Source organism: Rhinoraja longicauda, chromosome 33 (assembly GCF_053455715.1).
Source record: "Rhinoraja longicauda isolate Sanriku21f chromosome 33, sRhiLon1.1, whole genome shotgun sequence".
NCBI classification, from domain to species: Eukaryota; Metazoa; Chordata; class Chondrichthyes; order Rajiformes; family Arhynchobatidae; genus Rhinoraja; species Rhinoraja longicauda.
Window position 1 is genome coordinate 24,538,478 of NC_135985.1, and position 20,900 is coordinate 24,559,377.

The following is a 20,900-nucleotide window of genomic DNA, read 5'->3' on the forward strand; positions in this document are numbered from 1 at the left end:
TCCAAGATGGATTCTTAGAGCAGCTTGTACTGGAGCATACCAGGGAAAAGGCAATTCTGGATTTAGTGTTATCCAATGAACCAGATTTAATAAGGGAGCTCAAAGTAAAGGAACCGCTTGGAGGTAGTGACCATAATATGATTAGTTTTAATCTGCAATTTGAGAGGGAGAAGGTTAAACAAGGAATGTCAGTGTTACAGTTGAACAAAGGGGACTATGAAGGCATCAGAGAGGAGCTGGCCAAGGTCGAATGGAAAGGGATCCTAGCAGGAATGACGGTGGAACAACAATAGACAGACACTAGGTGCAGGAGGAGGCCATTCGGCCCTTCGAGCCAGCACCGCCATTCAATGTGATCATGGCTGATCATTCTCAATCAGTACCCCGTTCCTGCCTTCTCCCCATATCCCTGACTCCGCTATCCTTAAGAGCTCTATCTAGCTCTCTCTTGAATGCATTCAGAGAATTGGCCTCCACTGCCTTCTGAGGCAGAGAATTCCACAGATTCACAACTCTGTGGCTGAAAACGTTTTTCCTCATCTCAGTTCTAAATGGCCTACCCCTTATTCTTAAACTGTGGCACCTTGTTCTGGACTCCCCCAACATTGGGAACATGTTTCCTGCCTCTAACGTGTCCAACCCCTTAATAATCGTATACGTTTCGATAAGATCTCTCATCTTTCTAAATTCCAGTGTATACAAGCCTAGCCGCTCCAGTCTTTCAACATATGACAGTCAACATATGATGACAACAATGGCAGGAATTTCTGGGCATAATCCAGAAGATGCAGGATTATTTCATTCCAAAGAGGAAGAAAGATTCTAAGGGGAGTAAGAGGCAACCATAGCTGACAAGGGAAGTTAGAGATGGAATAAAACTAAAAAGAAAAGATGTATAAAATGACAAAGAGTAGCCAGAAGTTAGAGGATTGGGCAACTTTCAAAGGACAACAGAAGATAGCAAAAAGGGCAATACCGGCTGAAAAGATGAAGTACGAAACGAAGCTGGCCAAGAATATAAAGGACAGTAAAAGCTTGTATGTTAAGAGAAAAAGATTAGTAAAAACAAATGTGGGTCCCTTGAAGGCAGAAACGGGCGAAATTATTGTGGGTAACAAGGAAATGGCAGAAGAGTTGAACAGGTACCTCGGGTCAAGTCAAGTCTATTTGTCACATACACATACAAGATGTGCAGTGAAATGAAAGGTCACCCACAGTCCAGCAATAGAGCAATAAAAATAAACAATTTCACACACAATCACAACCAACACAAAACAAAAAAGAAACATCCATCACAGTGAGTCTCCTCCAGTCACCTCCTCACTGTGATGGAAGGCCAGAATGTCTTTCTCTTCCCCTGCCGTCTTCTACCGTGGTCAGGCTGTTGAAGTTGCCACATTCCAGGCCGCGCCGGAGGGTGAAAGGTCCGCAGCGGCCCGACCCAAGCCCCGCAATTCGGGGCGGGCAAAGACGCTGCCGCTGCCGGAGCTCCCGATGTCAGCCCCCACCCAGGGGCCTGCGAGCTTCCGACGTCTCGGAAGGCGAGTCGCAGCCGCTCCCGTAGATGGTAAGTCAGTCCGGTCCGCGGGCTCTGCGAACCAGAGCCCAGGTGGTCCCAGGTGGAGGCCGCCAACTCCAGGTGTTTGGCCGATGGTAGGCCGCAGCAGGAGCGGAGACACGGCCCAGAAAAAAAGGTCGCGTCTCCGTTCAGAAGAGACAATTTTACAGTCCCCCCCACATAGTACACAACCACAAAAAACTACATCACATCTAAACACTACAATCAAGACAAAAAACAACATAAAACACAGACAGGTGGACTGCAGGTGAGCCGCAGCTGCTAGGGCAGCGCAGGCGCACGAGGAAGTGTCTTCACCGAGGAAGACACAATCTCCCAGATGTACTAGTGGACAGAGAATCAAAGGAGACAGAGGAACTGAAAGAAATTAGCATTAGGTGAGAAATAGTATTGGGTGGACGCATTAATAATAATAATACATTTTATTTATATAGCGCTTTTCATATACTCAAAGACGCTTTACAGAGATTTTGAGAACATAGGGGAAATGAATAAATAGATAAATAAGTAAATAAATAAATGAACAGAGAAAGGAGACAGAAGGTGAGGTGACCTTCAGTGGTTGAAGGCAGTACTGAACAGGTGAGACTTCAGCGATGTTTTGAATGTGGTGAGTGTGGGGGAGTCTCTAACGGTTTGGGGTAGTGAGTTCCATAGGGTGGGAGCAGCGATGGAGAAAGCCCTGTCCCCCCAGGATCTGAGTTTAGTCCGGATGTGGGGGGATAGGAGATTGGCAGCGGCAGAGCGGAGGGTGCAGGTGGGAGTGTGCCTGTGGAGGAGGTCGGTCAGGTAGGATGGGGCCAGGTTATGGAGGGCTTTGTAGGTTATGAGGAGGATTTTGTACTGGATTCTCTGGGGGATGGGGAGCCAGTGGAGTTTATAAAGGACGGGGGTGATATGGTCACGGATCGAGGTGTGTGTGAGTAGACGGGCAGCGGAGTTTTGAATGTATTGAAGTTTATTGATGATTTTTGAGGGTGCGCCATAGAGGAGGCTGTTGCAGTAGTCCAGACGGGAGGTGATGAAGGCGTGGATGAGGGTTTCTGCAGCTGTGGAGGAGAGGGATGGACGGAGACGGGCAATGTTTTTGAGGTGGAAGAAGGCTGTCTTTGTGATGTGTTTGATGTGTTTGTCGAAGGAGAGGGTTTGATCAAGGATGATTCCAAGATTCCGGATCTGAGGTGAGGTGGATACTGGGAGACCATCAATGTTGAGGATGAAGTTTTGGGTGGATTTGGTGAGCATTTTTGGACCAATGATGATGATTTCAGATTTGTTGCAATTGAGTTTGAGGAAGTTTGATTGAAGCCAAGATTTTATTTCAGTAATGCAGTTTGTCAGTGTAGAGTGTGTGGTGGAGGAGATTGACTTGGTGGAGATGAGGAGCTGGATATCATCGGCGAAGCAGTGGAAGTTGAGACCATGACGGCGGATTAATTGACCAAGGGGGAACAGGTAGAGGATGAAGAGGAGGGGGCCAAGGACTGAGCCTTGGGGGACACCTTGGGGGAGGGGAGCGGTGGGGGATTTACAGTTGTTAATGGAGATGAACTGGTGTCTGTCAGAGAGGTAAGATTTGAACCAGGATAGGGCTGTGCCGGTGATGTTAAGGGAGGTTTCAAGTCGGGTGAGGAGAATGGAGTGATTTATGGTGTCAAAGGCGGCGCTGAGGTCAAGTAGGATGAGGATGTTGAGGTTGCCAGCGTCGGAGGAGAGGAGAATGTCGTTTGTGATTTTGAGGAGCGCAGTTTCAGTACAGTGGTTTGAGCGGAATCCGGATTGGAAAGTTTCATACAGGTTATTGGTAGAGAGGTGGTATTTGAGTTGGGAAGCTACAGCACATTCCAAAACTTTGGACAGAAAGGGTAGGTTGGAGATTGGTCTGAAGTTGTTTGGGGTGTCAGGGTTTAGACCAGGTTTTTTCAGAATGGGGGTGACAGCAGCGATTTTGAGGGATGGCGGGACGATGCCAGTGGACAGGGAGTTGTTTATTGTTGCAGTGATAAGTGGAGAGAGAGCAGGAAGGCAGGCCTTGACAAAGCTGGAGGGGATGGGGTCCAGAGAGCAGGTGGCAGTTTTTATTCCTGTGAAGAGGTCAGAGAGGTCGGTGGTGGAGATTGGGGAGAACTGAGGCAGGGGCTGACAGGATAAGGGGGGGCAGGTGGTTTGAGGGGGAGCAGGTGCGTTGGTGGTTAAGGTGCTGTAGATGTTGTCTATTTTGCTTTGGAAGAATGAAAGGAAAGTGGTGCATTTGTCAACTGTGAATGATTGGGAGATGGTGTCCAGGGGGCTGAGGAGTTTGTTTATTGTAGAGAAGAGTGTTTTTGGGTTTCCGGAGCCAGAGTCAATTATTTGAGAGTAGTAGGTGGAGTGGGCATGGGAGAGGGCATCTTTATAGTGCTGTATGTGGTCTTTGTAGGCTTGGGAGTGAATTGTGAGACCTGTTTTGTTGCGGAGTCTTTCAAGTTGGCGGGCATGAGTTTTCATCACGCGGAGTTCAGGGGTAAACCAGGGAGCAGAGTGGGTGAAGGAAACTGTTTTGGTTTTTATAGGTGCAAGCTGGTCGAGGCAGGAGGAGAGAGTGCGGTTGTAGTAGTCAGTGAGGTCAGAGGGGCTGTGGAGGTCAACGAAGGGAGAGGCGGACATTATTTCAGAGAGGGAGGATGAGTGCGAGGTAGGTGAAACAGAGTTCAGCTTGCGGAAGTTTATTTTGCGTTTTTGCTTTGGAGCTGGGGTGGGAATGTTGACAGACATGGTGATGGCTAAGTGATCAGAGAGGGTGGGGTCGGAGCCAGAGAGGTGATGTAGATTTAGTCCAGTGGAGCAGACAAGGTCCAGAATGTGCCCACGGTTATGGGTGGGAAAATTTACGTGTTGAGTGAGGTTTAAGCAGTTGAGTATTTCAGTGAAGTCAGCGGTTATTGTGGAGTCAGTGGAGTCCATGTGGATGTTGAAATCACCGAGGAGGAGGATTGAGGGGGAGAGAGAACAGAACTGGGTCAGAAAGTCAGAGAAGTCAGAAAGGAATGATGGGTGTGGTTTGGGAGGGCGGTAGACAACTGCCATGACTAATTTTGTGTGGCCAGAGAGTTTGAAAGCCAGGTGTTCAAATGACGGAGCAGATGAGATGGAGATGAGGTTGATCTTGAAGTCCTGTCGGTGAATTACGGCAATCCCACCACCTCGGCCTTCCGAGCGTGGTTTATTGATGTAGGAGTATCCGTTGGGTGTAGTGAGGTTGAGTGAGAGGTAATCCAGAGGTTGTTGCCAGGTTTCTGTCAGACAGAGGAAGTCCAGTTTATTTTCCAGGATGAAGTCATTCAGAATGAGGCTTTTATTGTTGAGGGACCGGATGTTGAGCAGAGTGAGCTTCATGTTGCTTTGTATGGTGTGGATGGACACGGGTGATTTAGCCAGGGCTTGTAGACAGGGGGCACGCTCGTGTGCGTTGTTGTGATGATGTAATGGACGAGTGGAAGTCCGATCAGCTGACCAGAGTGCAGGGATGGAGTGACCGGTCTGGGAGTAGACAAACTTGTGACCGGAGCCTCTGTGGATGTATTTGGGTCGTCGTAGAAGTCCGTGGTTGATGATGGCAGAGATGCATGTCGGAGTGGAGTGGTTGTTGAGCTGGAGCAGCCTCGCAGCCAAGTACTTCAGTGCCATGCCAGGCAGGAGCGAAGGAGCATAGAGCCCAGAGAGATCAAAAGGTCACAGCAGGCACAACAGGCTGATCCAGAGCAAGGCCTATGAGGATCGAGGAAGCTGAGCAGCCTGAGGGTTAATACTGAGCTGAGGACGTGCAGGCAGAGGAGGTAGCCAGGCAAGCAGACAAGCAGGCAGCCAGGCAGCTGTTAGCGTTAGCGATTTGATGACGTCAGCGCTAGCTGTCAGGTAACCCACAGGGGAGCAGTCCAAGCCAGCAGAGACAGGAGCACAGACAGGAGTGAGAGGTCCAAGGGTGCGGAGTCCAAGGGTGCGGAGGCAGCGGTGGAAGAGCTGGGCAGATGATACCAGGTCAAGCAGAGGGATTAGTTTAAGTAGAGGGATTTTTCAAATCTGAGAAATCTTTTTAAAAACGGCAAAATTAATCCAAAAATAGAAGTGGTGAGAAGCGGCGAACAAACAACGCCAGCGTCCTCTCACGTCACTTCCGGGACTTGGTGATTATTTGTGATTATTGTCAATAGTCAATAGTCGTTTATTTGTTACATACACATAAATGTGTAGTAAAATGAAACATTACCCGCAGTTGAACAATAAGACCAATAAGATTAATCAATAAAAATGCAATAACACATACAATCACAACTAACACCAAACAAAAAGAAACATCCATCACAGTGAGTCTCCTCCAGTCCCTCCTCACTGTGATGGAAGGCCAAAATGTCTTTTTCTCTTCCCTGCCGTCTTGTACCGCGGTCAGGCTGTTGGAGTTGCCACGTCGGGGCTCCCGATATTGAAGCCCCCGCTGGGCGGTGAAAGGTCAACGGCCTATTTCAGGCCACGCCGGACGGTGAAAGGTCCGCGGCGGGCCAACCCAAGCCCCGCGATTCGGGGCGGGCGAACACGCTGCCTCTGCCGCTGCCGGAGCTCCTGATGTCGGCCCCCACCCAGGGGTCTGCGGGCTTCCGACGTCCACGCGGCCCGCGCCGGAGCCTCCGGAGACGAGTCGCAGCCGCGCCCGCAGCATCCGCCGCCGCAGGTGGTGAGTCCGGGCCGCAGGCTCTGCGAACCAGAGCCCCAGGTGTTCCCAGGTGCATGGCCGCTGGTAGGCCGCAACGGGAACGGAGACACGACACAGAACAAAGGTCACGTCTCCGTTCTGGAGAGAGAATGTTACAGTTCCCGTTCCCTCCCACCCCCCCCCCAAAACATAACATACAACACTACATCATATTAAACTACAATTCAGACAAAAACAACAAAAAACACAAAAGACAGACGGACTGTAGGCAAGCCGCAGCTGCGACGGCAGCGCTGGTGATTATTTTCCAATGTTCAATAGATTCAGGATCAGTTCCTGTGGATTGGAGGGTAGCTAATGTTATCCCACTTTTCAAGAAAGGAGCGAGAGAGAAAACGGGGAATTATAGACCAGTTAGCCTGACATCGGTGGTGGGGAAGGTGCTGGAGTCAATTATTAAAGAGGTAATAACGGCGCATTTGGATAGCGGTAACAGGATTGGTCCAAGTCAGCTTGGATTTATGAAAGGGAAATCCTGCTTGACTAATCTTCTGGAATTTTTTGAGGATGTGACAGGTAAAATGGATGAAGGAGAGCCAGTGGATGTAGTGTATCTAGACTTTCAGAAAGCCTTTGATAAGGTACCACACGGGAGGTTGGGGCAGGACGGTGGCGCAGCGGTATTGCTGCCTTACAGCGAATGCAGCGTTGGAGACTCAGGTTCGATCCTGACTACGGGCGCCGTCTGTACGGAGTTTGCACGTTCTCCCCGTGACCTGCGTGGGTTTTCTCCGAGATCTTCGGTTTCCTCCCACACTCCAAGGACGTACAGGTATGTAGGTTAATTGACTGGGTAAATGTAAAAATTGTCCCTAGTGTGTGTAGGATAGTGTTAATGTGCAGGGATCGCTGGGCGGCGCAGACTCAGTGGGCCGAAGGGCCTGTTTCCGCGCTGTATCTCTAAATCTAAAAAAAATCTAAAAATGAGAGCACATGGTATTGGGGGTAGGGTATTGACATGGATAGAGAATTGGTTGGCAGACAGGAAGCAAAAAGTGGGGAAAAACGGGTCCTTTTCAGAATGGCAGGCAGTGGAGAGTGGAGTGCCGCAAACTATTTTGGAATTAGAAGTAGCACTAGCAGGTTTGAGGATGACACAAAGCTGGGTGGCAGTGTGAACTGCGAAGAGAATGTTAGGAGGTTGCAGGGTGATTTGGACAGGTTGAGTGAGTGGGCAGATGCATGGCAGATGCAGTATAATGTAGATAAATGTGAGGTTATCCACTTTGGTGGCAAGAACAGGAAAGCAGACTATTACCTGAATGGTGGCCAATTAGGAGAAGGGGAGATGCAACGAGACCTGGGTGTCGTGGTACACCAGTCATTGAAAGTAGGCATGCAGGTGCAGCAGGCAGTGAAGAAAGCGAATGGTATGTTGGCATTCATAGCGAGGGGATTTGAGTATAGGAGCAGGGAGGTTCTGCTGCAGTTGTACAGGGCCTTGGTGAGACCACACCTGGAGTATTGCGTACAGTTTTGATCTCCTAATCTGAAGAAAGACATTCTTGCCATAGAGGGAGCACAGAGAAGGTTCACCAGATTGATTCCTGGGATGGCAGGACTTTCATATGAAGAAAGACTGGATAGACTCAGCTTGTACTCGCTGGAATTTAGAAGATTGAGGGGGGATCTTATAGAAACTTACAAAATTCTTAAGGGGTTGGACAGGCTAGATGCAGGAAGATTGTTCCCGATGTTGGGGAAGTCCAGAACAAGGGGTTACAGTTTAAGGATAAGTGGGGTCTTTTAGGACCGAGATAAGAAAGTTTTTTTTCACACAGAGAGTGGTGAATCTGTGGAATTCTCTGCCACAGAAGGTAGTTGAGGCCAGTTCATTGGCTATATTTAAGAGGGAGTTAGATGTGGCCCTTGTGGCTAAAGGGATCAGGGGGTATGGAGAGAAGGCAGGTACGGGATACTGAGTTGGATGATCAGCCATGATCATATTGAATGGCGGTGCAGGCTCGAAGGGCCGAATGGCCTACTCCTGCACCTATTTTCTATGTTTCTATGTTAATCCCTGGGATGGAGGGACTGTCATATGAGGAAAGATTGGAAAGACTAGGCTTATATTCACTAAAGTTTAGAAGGATGATAGGGGATCTTATAGAGACGTATACAATTATAAAAGGACTAGACAAACTAGATACAGGAAAAATGTTCCCAATGTTGGGGGAGTCCATAATCAGGTGACACAGTCTAAGAATAAACGGGAGGCCATTTAAAACTGAGGTCAGAAGAAACTTTTTCACCCAGATTGTTATGAATTTGTGGAATTCTCTGCCACCGAAGGCAGTGGAAACCAATTCACTGGATGCATTAAAAAATAGAGTTAGATAGAGCTCTAGGGGCTAGTGGAATCAAGGGATATGGGGAGAAGGCAGGCAAAGGTTACTGATTGTGGATGATCAGCCACGATTACAATGAATGGCGGTGCTGGCTCGAAGGGCCAAATGGCCTCCTCCTGCACTTATTTTATGTTTCTTCTCCCCTCCCACATCGGGCAAAAGGGAGAGAAGTGTGGAAACGCACATCTCCAGATTCAGGGACAATTTCATCCCAGCTGTTATCAGGCAACAAACAAAACCATCCTACCAAGAACTAGAGAGCAGTCCTGAATTATTATCTACCTGATCGGAGATCCTCAGACGATCTTTGGTCAGACTTTACTGGCTTTATCTTGCACTAAACGTTATTCACATTATTCCTTTTTATCATGTAGTTGAGGCAAGGACTATCCCAACATTTAAGAAACAGTTAGACAGGTACATGGCTAGGACAGGTTTGGAGGGATATGGACCAAATGCAGGCAGGTGGGACTAGTGTAGCCGGGACATGTTGGCCAGTGTGTCCTGATGTCACCATCTCCTCCCAAAATATAACTAACCATTGATTCAGTGGGTGCTCATCTGACCTGTACTTGTAATCCTGATAGGTTCTCATACTCCCCCCTCACCCACACAGGTCCTTATGGGGACAATGATCTCTACAGCAATGACAAAACTTTGGGACCTTTTATACAGGTTTACTATCTAAGATAGGCCTAGCTTGACTGAATCTGTCATGTTCAATCTATATTAATGCATTTATCTGGCTGAAAACAAGCATCGACATTTTATTAGCCATATGCAGTAAACAGATTTATGTCAATCAATCCATCACAGACTTAGGAAGAACCAACCTTTAAAAATAGCTCTGACAAGCATTCCAATTTCCTTCCCTTTCAAAGCATGTGTTGTTATCAAAGCGCCAATCTGAAACAAACGCAGAAATGAAATTTTGATTAGATAGCTACAGGTTAAGGATTATATTATGGGGCTCATTCTATATGCCATATCATTCATAAATTCATAAAACCAGTCATAAGAAGTGTTCCAACAAAAATCGTCAGCTATTCATGTTCTCCAGAGATGCTGCCTGAACAGCTGTTACTCCAGCATTTTGTTACATTTTTGTAAACCAGCATTGCAGTTCCTTGTTTCTACATTGCCCCCATAATGTTTGAGACAAAGACTCATAATTTATTTATTTGCTTCTGTACGCCATAATTTGAGAATTATAATAGAAAAAAAATCATATGAGGTTAAAGCGTACATTGTCAGATCTTAATAATGGCCATTTTTATACATTTTTGTTTCACTATGTAGAAATTACAGCAGTGTTTATACATAGTCCCCCCATTTCAGGACACCATAATGTTTGGGACACAGCAATGTCATGTAAATGAAAGCAGGGCTGTGGAGTCGGAGTCGGAGTCGTAGAGTTGGAGCAACTTTGGTGCTGCTCGAGTCAGAGTCTGAGCCGGATACACAAGAAATCAAGGAGTCGGATTCGAAGTCCGATGTTTTGGGTATCGACTCCACAGCCCTGAATGAAAGTAGTCATGTTTAGTATTTTGTTGCATATCCTTTGCATGCAATGACTGCTTGAAGTCTCGATCACCGGTTGTTGGGTGTCTTCTCTGGTGATGCTCTGCCATCTTTAGATTATGCTTGTTTTGGGGGCTAGTCCCCTTTAATCTTCTCTTCTGCATATAAAAGGCAGCTCAATTGGGTTCAGATCGAGTGATTGACTTGGCCACTGAAGAATTGACCACTTTTTAGCTTTGAAAAACTTTGTTGCCTTAGCAGTGCGTTTGGGAGCATTGTCTTGCTGTAGAATGAATCGCTGGCCGATGAGTTTTGAGGCATTTGTTTGAACTTGAGCAAATAGGATGTGCCTGTACACTTCAGAATTCATTATGCTACTACGATCAGCAGTTGTCTCAACAATCAAGATAAGTGAGCCAGTATCTTCAGCAGCCATACATGCCCAGGCCAGAACACACCCACCACCGTGTTTCACAGGTGAGGTGGAATGTTTTGGATCTTGGGCAGTTCCTTCTCTCCTCTATACTTTGCTCTTGCCATCACTCTGATATAAGTTAATCTTCGTCTCATCTGTCCACAAGACTTTTTTCCAGAGGTCTGGAAAAAGACCTCCAGAACTGTGGTGGCTCTTTTAAGTACTTCTTGGCAAACTGTAACCAGGCCATCCTATTTTTGCAGCTAACCAGTGGTTTGCATCTTGTAGTGTAGCCTTTGTATTTCTATTCATGAAGTTTTCTGCAGACAGTGGTCATTGGCAAATCCACACCTGACTCCTGAAGAGTGTTTCTGATCTGTCGGACAGATGGTTGGGGATATTTCTTTATTATAGAGAGAATTCTTCTGTCATCAGCTGTGGATGTTTTCCTTTGCCTGCAAAGATCTTGATTTTGGTAAGCCCAGGGTTTGGTTGATGTCTCCAACAGTTTTATTCTTGTTTCTCAGTCTCATAATGGCTTCTTTGACTTTCATTGGCACAGCTTTGGTCCTCATGTTGATAAACAGCAATAAAAGTTTCCACATGTGATGGAAAGACTTGGTGCTGAGAGCTCTCTTATATCTGCATTAACAGTTCAACAGTTCAACAGTTCAACAGTTCAACAGAGCTTTATTTGTCATTCGGTACCAAGGTACCGAACGAAACTACATAGCAGTCACACAAAAAAAAGAACACAAGACACATGACCCCAACACAAACGTCCATCACAGTGACTCCAAACACCCCCTCACTGTGATGGAAGCAACAAAACATCCACTCTCTTCCCCACGCCCACGGACAGACAGCTCGTCCCCGACCGACCCGCACAGTCCCCGCAAGGGGATGGGAGTCCCCGCGGCCGAGTCGCACCGGGCGCTGAAACGTCTCACGGCCGAGCCGGGCGATGGAAGGCCCCGTGGCCGAGCCGTGCGCAGCTAAGTCCCGCGGCCGAGCCGCGCCGGGCGATGTTAGGTCCCGCGGCCGAGCCGCACCGGGCGATGGAAGGCCCCGCGGCCAAGCCGCACCGGGCACTGTTAAGCCCAGCGGCCGAGGCATTTAAACACACCTGAGCAATTACAAACACTTGTGAAGCCATGTGTCCCAAACATTATGGTGCCCTGAAATAGGGGGACTATGTATAAACACAGCTGTAATTTCTACATGGTGAAACCAAAATGTATAAAAATACCCTTTAATAAAATCTGACAATGTGCACCTTAACCACATGTGATTTTTTTCTATTACAAATCTCAAATTGTGGAGTACAGAGGCAAATAAATAAATGATGAATCTTTCTCCAAACATTATGGAGGGCACTGTAAATTCATAAAATCATTCTCATTACAATCTCCTTACAAATAGTTATGCCAAAGCACATGTATGTGCTGGAATGAAGTGATAGCAAAGTATTTGATCTATAAATAGAGAAAATAAAGCACAATATTTGTATCTATGAAATGTTTATTTAAGTGCAGCATTCATAAGACTTGACAGAAATAAACATTAATCTTAATATGAAAATATTTTTATCACATTACTGATTTGAGAAAGTGGGACAACTCATTACCTCATCCTCTTTCATCTGTTGCAGGCATTGCTGCAATCCCTCTGTATCTTCAGCTGCAGCCAAATACAGAATCTTCTGATCCATCCCTTCTCACTTACAAGCGATACTGTAATTATTGAATGTTACCTTTACAAGAAAAAAATAAGTATTTTGTGAACATGTTGTTTACAGAATGTCCTAAATATCACAGCTGCATTCACTTCCAATAACCTACGACAGCACAAAACATCCTTGTAGAAACATAGAAAAATAGGTGCAGGAGTAGGCAATTCGGCCCATCGAGCCAGCACTGCCATTCAATATGATCATGGCTGATCATCTAAAATCAGTATGTACCCCGTTCCTGCTTTCTCCCCATATCCTTTGATTCGTTTAGCCCTAAGAGCTAAATCTAACTCCCTCTTGAAAACATTCAGTGAATTGGCCTCCACTGCTTTCTGTGGCAGAGAATTCCACAGATTCATAACTATCTGGGTGAAGTTTTTCCTCATCTCAGTCCTAAATGGCCTACCCCTTATTCTTAAACTGTGATCCTGGTTCTGGACTCGCGAACATTTTTTCCAGCATCTAGCCTGTCCAATCCTTTAGGAATTTTATGTTTCTATAAGATCTAAGAGTTAGATAGTGCTCTGAGGGCTAGTGGAATCAAGGGATATGGGGAGAGGTTGGGCATAGGTTACTGAGTGTAGATGATCAGCCATGATCACAATGAATGGCGGTGCTGGCTCGAAGGGCTAAATGGCCTCCTTCTGCACCTATTTTCTATGTTTCTATCCCTTCCCATCCTAAATTCCAGTGAATACAAGCAGTCGACCCATTCTTTTCATTATGTCAGTCCCGCCATCCCGAGAAGTAACCTAGTGAACCTACGCTGCATTCCCTCAATAGCAACAATGTCCTTCCTCAAATTAGGAGACCAAAATTGCACACAATAGGTGTGGTCTCACCAGGGCCTTGTACAACTGCAGTAGGACCTCCTTGCTCCTAAACTCAAATCCTCTCGCAATGAAGGCCAACATGTCATTAGCTTTCTTCACTGCCTGCTGTACCTACATGCTTATTTGTGAATGACAAGATGAAATACTAGATCGAAGATAGACACAAAAAGCTGGAGTAACTCAGCAGGTCAGGCAGCATCTCTGGAGAAAAGGAATAGGTGATGTTTCGGGTCGAGACCCTTTTTCACTCGCCAACTGGTCAGAGTACAAATCTAGAATTTGGACCACATAGGGACATTCTAGTACAGAATTCAGTAGTTTGTTACTACAGATCACAGGGTCTGCCACATTATAAGATTTGCGTAAGAAGGAACTGCAGAAGGTATCACAAAATGCTGGAGTAACTCAGCAGGTCAGGCAACATCTCTGGAGAAAAGGAATAGGTGACGTTTCGGGTCGAGCATTCATCCGAAGGCTCCTTCTTCAGGCTGAGAGTCAGGGAGGAGGAAACTTGGAGACATGAGAAGTCTACATTACTGTACAAGGTTTGCTGTTTTATATTTACAATACATCAAATTTTGTTCTGCGCTCTCAGAAGGCACACTGCAATGAGGTGTTAACATCATATATATAACATTAAAAATTGACAAGATAGTACAGGTCATCTACATCTTTAGCAATAAAAGTAATATGAATAGCCATGTTAGTAATATGATGTTATTATTAATATTTTAATGTAGTTACTAACATGATGTTAGTAATAGAAGGGGGATAGCACAGGAATTCAAAGTATATAACTCAAAATAGTTCAAATTATGTCCGAAGAAAGGTCTCGACCCGAAACGTCACGTATTCCTTTAGTTACTCCAGCGTTTTGTGTCTATCTTCAAATTATAATGTAATCTGCAACTATTATGAAACCACTACTTACATCAATAAATTAGTTTGAATGATTCAAACACCCCGCCGTGAGGAAGAGATGTTTGAATTCTGATGACGTGACTAGAAGCATTAACCTGCGTTGGAAAATGACTGCAGATGCTGGTTCGAATCGAAATGTTGGAGTGACTCAGCGGGTCAAGCTTTAACCTGCTCGGTGCTGTATTTCATGTGTGGTCTCAATGTCATTCAGCGCCTGAGCGCCGCTGGTCTCGCCGCCGCCATCGCCTTCCCGCGCAAACTCCTGCCACCCCATTGGTCAGCGCCCAACGTTGGTCTCTCTCCATTGGTCGCCGCCCCTCGGCCCTCTCTCCCCATTAGCTGTCGCCCCCAATCTTCCTATTGGCCGCAGACCCCTGCACTCCCATTGGCCGCCGTCCCTGCTTTCCCATTGGCCAGTGCCTCTCGTACACTCTCTCCCCATTGGCCTCCGCCCCACGGACGTGTCTTCCCATTGGCCAGCTTCCTCTCTATCTCTCTCTCTCTCCATTAGCCGCCGCCCCACAACCAATCAGAGCGAGGAGCGGCTGCCCGTACGCCGCGCGTTGATTGGTCCAGCGCCAGCCGCGGCCGCCGCCTGCTGATTGCTCCCGCCCCCCTGCCCCCTACCCCGGCCCCGCCGGCAACGACCTCCCCCCCGCCGGCCACGCCCCTCCCCCGCCGGCCCCGCCCCTCGCTGGGTGTCGCTGTCAGTCATCCCCGTGCCCAGTGCCGGGGTGTGTAGGGCCGCTGCAAACAATCAATGCGGGTCATCCAGCAAATCTGCAACCCAACCCCTACCAACAGCTGTACACATCATTGGCACTCTGCAATGAATGAAATGCATATTTTTAAAATGCACGGCAGGAAAAAAATATAGGATTTAAACGTTACTTCAATGGCACTTAATTGTTACTCACAGTGCAGACACAAGTTCATAATCAGCGCAAGGTCCGGGCAAGAATGAATGAACCTGAATAAGGTCCCTCGGCTCTCCTGTAGTGCTGGCTGGACACAGAGAGACTACATTAAAAGTTGGTGCAACATGTAGTTTGGGAGTGATTCAAAGCAATAAACGTCAGGGTGCGGTTTATCGGGCCAGTGGCGCAATGGATAACGCGTCTGACTACGGATCAGAAGATTCCAGGTTCGACTCCTGGCTGGCTCGAAACCTTTTCACAATCAGTTTTTTCCCCTCACTCTTTGTGCTTTTCCATTTTATACCGCTGCTGTATTTCTGTGATGTTTTGCAAGCTCTTTTAATTGGTTGCAATTTCTGTTCGGTGACAAATTATTTAATCTTTGTGGACTAAGATCCAATAAACCAGCATCTAGGGTCTCTATCTCCATCTATCTCCACCCTAGAGTGGATGGGTGGCAGGAGAATTAGGTGGAATTAATGCGTTATCCAAAAATGAGATTGATGGAGTTGCTCTGAGAGCCAGCTTGGGCTTGATGGGCCAAATGGCAGGTCCCTATGTCATACGGAAATATGAAGAAAATACAAATACAGTGTTTAGTTTAACTTAATTTAGAGGTACAACAGCGAAACAGGCCCTTCAGCCCAACGTCCATGCCGACCAGCAATCCCCACACGCTAACACCATCTTACACACACGAGGGACAATTTGGCAATTTTACCAAACCAATTAACCTACAAACCTGTACGTGTTTGGAGAAATTCTAATTATGAGAAATTCTAATTATGCACTACCCTCACTTTCACCTCCTCCAATGTCATCTACTGTATCCGCTGTTCCAGGTGTGAACTATATATCGGCGAGACCAAGCACAGTCAGGACAATCGTTTCGCTGAACACCTTCGCTCAGTCTGCCTTGGCCTAGTCATTGTCCTGGTTACCAAACACTTTAACTCCCATTCCTATTCCCACACTGACTTTTCTGTCCTGGGCCTCCACCACTATCAGAGTGAGGCCACACACAAATTGGAGGAACAGCATCTCATACCACTGAACGATCATTTCACTGAACACCTTCGCTCAGTCCACCTGAACCTACCTGATCTACCAGTTGCTAAACCCTCCTTCCCATTCCCACTCTGACCTTTCTGTTCTAGGTCTCCTCCATTGTCAGAGTGAGGCTAAACGCATTGGAGAAACAGCATGTCATATTTCGCTTGGGCAGCTTACAGCCCAGTGGTATGAATTATGTTCTCTAACTTTGTAACCATGGCATTCCCTCCCTCTCTATCCCTCCCCCACCCAAGTCGTACCAGCTTCTCCTTTTCACCCAACAAACAGCTAACAATGGCCTGTTTCCTTTATCATCGTTACTTTTTTGCATGCCAGGATATCTGAGATGTCCTCATTCTTTAGAGAACGGGGGTTCTTTTCTTCCATCATAGAAGAGGCCTTCACTAGGTTCTCCTCGATATCCTGCAGCTCCGCTCTTGCTCCCCCTCCTCCCAGTCGCAATAAGGACTGAGTCACCCGAGTCCTCACCTTCCACCCTATCAGCCGAATCATACAGCACATGATAGACAATAGGTGCAGGAGTAGGCCAATTGGGCCCTTCAAGCCAGCACCACCATTCACCATGATCATGGCTGATCATCCACAATCAATACCCTGTTCCTGCCTTATCATATCATATCATATCATATCATATCATATATATACAGCCGGAAACAGGCCTTTTCGGCCCTCCAAGTCCGTGCCGCCCAGCGATCCCCGTACATTAACATTATCCTACACCCACTAGGGACAATTTTTACATTTACCCAGCCAATTAACCTACATACCTGTACGTCTTTGGAGTGTGGGAGGAAACCGAAGATCTCGGAGAAAACCCACGCAGGTCACGGGGAGAACGTACAAACTCCTTACAGTGCAGCACCCGTAGTCGGGATCGAACCTGAGTCTCCGGCGCTGCATTTGCTGTAAAGCAGCAACTCTACCGCTGCGCTACTGTGCCATATCTCCCCATATCCTTTGACTCTGCAATCCTTAAGAGCTCTATCTAACTCTCTTGAAAGCATCCAGAGAATTGGCCTCCACTGCCTTCTGAGGCAGAGAATTCCATAGCTTCACAATTCTCTGAGTGAAAAAGTTTTTCCTCATCTCCGTTCTAAATGGTCTACTCCTTATTCTTAAACTGTGGCCCCAGGTTCGGGACTTACCCAACATTGGGAACATGTTTCCTGCCTCTAGAGTGTGCAATCCCTTAATAATCTTATATGTTTCAATAAGATCCCCTCTCATCCTTCTAAATTCCAGAGTATACAAGCCCAGTTGCTCCAGTCTTTCAACGTACATCAGTCCCACCATTCCGGGAATTAACCTTGTGAACCAATGCTGCACTCCCTCAATAGCAAGAATGTCCTTCCTCAAATTTGGAGACCAAAACTGCACACAATACTCCAGGTGTGGTCTCACTAGGGCCCTGTACAACTGCAGAAGGACCTCTTTGCTCCTATACTCAACTCCTTTTGTTATGAAGGCCAACATTCCATTGGCTTTCTTCACTGCCTGCTGTACCTGCATGCTTCCTTTCAGTGACTGATGAACTAGGACACCCAGATCTCATTGTACTTCCTCCGACATTTTCGCCACCTCCAGTGGGATCCCACCACTAGCCACATTTTCTCATCTCCACCCCTTTCTGCTTTCCACAGAGACCGTTCCCTCCGCAACTCCCTGGTTAACTCGTCCCTTTCCACCCAAACCACCCCCTCCCCAGGTACTTTCCCCTGCAACCAAGGGAGATGCAACACCTGTCCCTATACCTCCTCCCGCGACTCTGTCCAAAGACCCCAGCAGTCTTATTGAAACATATAAGATAATTAGGGGATTGGACACATTAGAGGCAGGAAACATGTTCCCAATGTTGGGGGAGTCCAGAACAAGGGGCCACAGTTTAAGAATAAGGGGTAGGCCATTTAGAACGGAGATGAGGAAGAACTTTTTCAGTCAGAGAGTGGTGAAGGTGTGGAATTCTCTGCCTCAGAAGGCAGTGGAGGCCAGTTCGTTGGATGCTTTCAAGAGAGAGCTGGATAGAGCTCTTAAGGATAACGGAGTGAGGGGGTTTGGGGAGAAGGCAGGAACGGGGTACTGATTGAGAGTGATCAGCCATGATCGCATTGAATGGCGGTGCTGGCTCGAAGGGCTGAATGGCCTACTCCTGCACCTATTGTCTATTGTCTATTGTCTTTTCAGGTGAGGCAGAGGTTCACTTGCACCTCCTCCAATCTCGTCTTCTGTATCCGCTGTTCCAGGTGTGGACTCCTGTATAACGGAGACTAAGCGCAGGCTTGCCGATCGTTTTGCTCAACACCTCCGCTCAGTCTGCCTAAATCTACCTGATCTCCTCGTTGCTAAACACTTTAACTCCCCCACCCATTCCCACACTGACCTTTCTGTCCTGAGCCTCCAACAATGTCAGAGTGAGGCCCAGCGCAAATTGGAGGAACAGCTCCTCATATTTCGCTTGGGCAGCTTACACCCCAGCGGTATGAACATTGACTTCTCTAACTTCAAGTAACCCTTGCTTTCCTTCTCTCCATCCCTCCCTCTTTCCAGTTCTCCGACCAGTCTGACTGTCCCCCTGATTACATTATATCTCTGTTTGCTTTGTTGTCACCTAATCTCAATTAACAATTTTCTTTGATCTGCATCTCTTTTGACCTCTTACCCTTCCTTATCTCTCTGTCTCCTTCTCTCCTGATGCTCTGTCTGAAGAAGGGTCTCAACTCGTAACTTCACCCATTCCTTCTATACAGGGATGCTGCCTGTCCCGTTGAGTTACTCCAGCACTTTGTGTCTATCTTCAGTGCAAAACCAATGTCTGTAGTGCAACCAAAGACACAGTTCAAAGATGATCATAGTTGCAGAGATCAGTCTGAAGAAGGGTCTCGACCCGAAACGTCACCCATTCCTTCTCTCCTGAGATGCTGCCTGACCTGCTGAGTTACTCCAGCATTTTGTGAATAAATACCTTCGATTTGTACCAGCATCGGCAGTTATTTTCTTATACTAAAGTTGCAGAGATTGTGTTTGTGCTTGTGATTAGTGATCAAGACCCTTAGAATGGAATACAATACTATATTGCCACATGTGGCAAGTCACAGTGAAATTCTTTGCCCCTAAATGGCACTTACAAAGTTACAGATCCCCCCCCTGCGCCAGATCCCCTTTGTTCTTCCCTCGCTCCCCCTCCCTCGGTTCCCCCCACACCGGGTTCCCATCGTCCATTGTTCTTCCCCCTCCTCACGGCGGTCTCACGCCCACACTGGGTCCCCATTGTCCACTGTTCTTCCCCCCCCTCCCTCGGTCCCCCCCCCCCCACACTGGGTCCCCATTGTCCACTGTTCTTTCCCCCCCCCCTCCCTCGTTCCCCCCCCACACTGGGTCCCCATTGTCCACTGTTCTTCCCCCCCCCCTCCCTCGTTCCCCCCCACACTGGGTCCCCATTGTCCACTGTTCTTCCCACCCCTTCCTCGGTCCCCATTGTCCATTGTTCTTCCCCCTCCTCACGGCGGTCTCCCCCACACTGGGTCCCCATTGTCCACTGTTCTCCCCCCCCCCCTCCCTCGGTTCCCCCCACACCGGGTTCCCATCGTCCATTGTTCTTCCCCCTCCTCACGGCGGTCCCGCCCACACTGGGTCCCCATTGTACACAGTTCTTCCCCCCCCTCCCTGCCCCCCCCCCCCCCCACACTGGGTCCCCATTGTCCACTGTTCTTCCCCCCCCCCCTCCCTCGGTCCCCCCCACACTGGGTCAATAGACAATAGACAATAGGTGCAGGAGTAGGCCATTCAGCCCTTCGAGCCAGCACCGCCCTCAATCAGTACCCCGTTCCTGCCTTCTCCCCATACTCCCTCACTCCGCTATCCTTAAGAGCTCTATCCAGCTCTCTCTTGAAAGCATCCAACGAACTGGCCTCCACTGCCTTCTGAGGCAGAGAATTCCACACCTTCACCACTCTCTGACTGAAAAGGTTCTTCCTCATCTCCTTTCTAAATGGCCTACCCCTTATTCTTAAACTGTGGCCCCTTGTTCTGGACTCCCCCAACATTGGGAACATGTTTCCTGCCTCTAATGTGTCCAATCCCCTAATTATCTTATATGTTTCAATAAGATCCCCCCTCATCCTTCTAAATTCCAGTGTATACAAGCCTAATTGCTCCAGCCTTTCAACATACGACAGTCCCGCCATTCCGGGAATTAACCTAGTGAACCTACGCTGCACGCCCTCAACAGCAAGAATATCCTTCCTCAAATTTGGAGACCTAAACCGAAAATTTGGGTCCACATTGTCCACTGTTCTTCCCACCCCTTCGTCCATTGTTCTTCCCCCTCCTCACGGCGGTCTCCCCCACACTGGGTCCTCATTGTCCACTGTTCTTCCCCCCCCTCCCTCGGTCCCCCCCATACCAGGTCCCCATTGTCCATTGTTATTCTCCCCCCCCTCGGTCCCCCCCACACCAGGTCCCCATTGTCCACTGTTCTTCCCACCCCTCCCTCGGTTCCCATTGTCCATTGTTCTTCCCCCCCCCCTTCGGTCCCCCCACACCAGGACCCCATTGTCCACTGTTCTTCCCACCCCTCCCTCGGTCCCCATTGTCCATTGTTCTTCCTCCTCCTCACGGCGGTCCCTCCACACCGGGACCTCCATTGTTCCTTCCCTCGGCAGCGGCGTCCTCACATCTCCGTGTCCGTCCTCGTCCGTCGGTCGGCGCCATCATCGGCCGCCACCCCGACCTCTCCACTAATGCTGCCGAGTCCTCTCCGGACCCTGAAAGGTTTTTTAAAAGCATTTTCCACAGGGTTCAGATTTTCAGCTTCTAA

The 20,900-nt window shown here is 47.9% G+C and overlaps 1 protein-coding gene and 1 non-coding gene across 2 annotated transcripts in view; one reads left to right on the forward strand and one right to left on the reverse strand.

Annotated features, from left to right (window-relative positions):
- The window catches only part of fanci (FA complementation group I), a 93,900-nt gene extending 79,660 nt beyond the window's left edge, over window positions 1-14,240 (reverse strand). Inside the window, exons 1-3 of the mRNA XM_078427197.1 lie at window positions 14,107-14,240; window positions 12,238-12,363; window positions 9,508-9,580 (exon numbers count right to left, since the gene is read on the reverse strand). Coding sequence (XP_078283323.1) covers window positions 9,508-9,580; window positions 12,238-12,321 — 157 coding nt within the window. The 5' untranslated portion in view covers window positions 12,322-12,363; window positions 14,107-14,240. The remainder of the gene's footprint in view (window positions 1-9,507; window positions 9,581-12,237; window positions 12,364-14,106) is intronic.
- Window positions 14,241-15,188: 948 nt separating this feature from the next.
- On the forward strand, window positions 15,189-15,261 carry trnar-acg (transfer RNA arginine (anticodon ACG)). The gene has a single exon. It is a non-coding gene; the product is annotated as a tRNA-Arg (tRNA).
- The last annotated feature ends 5,639 nt before the right edge of the window (window positions 15,262-20,900 follow it).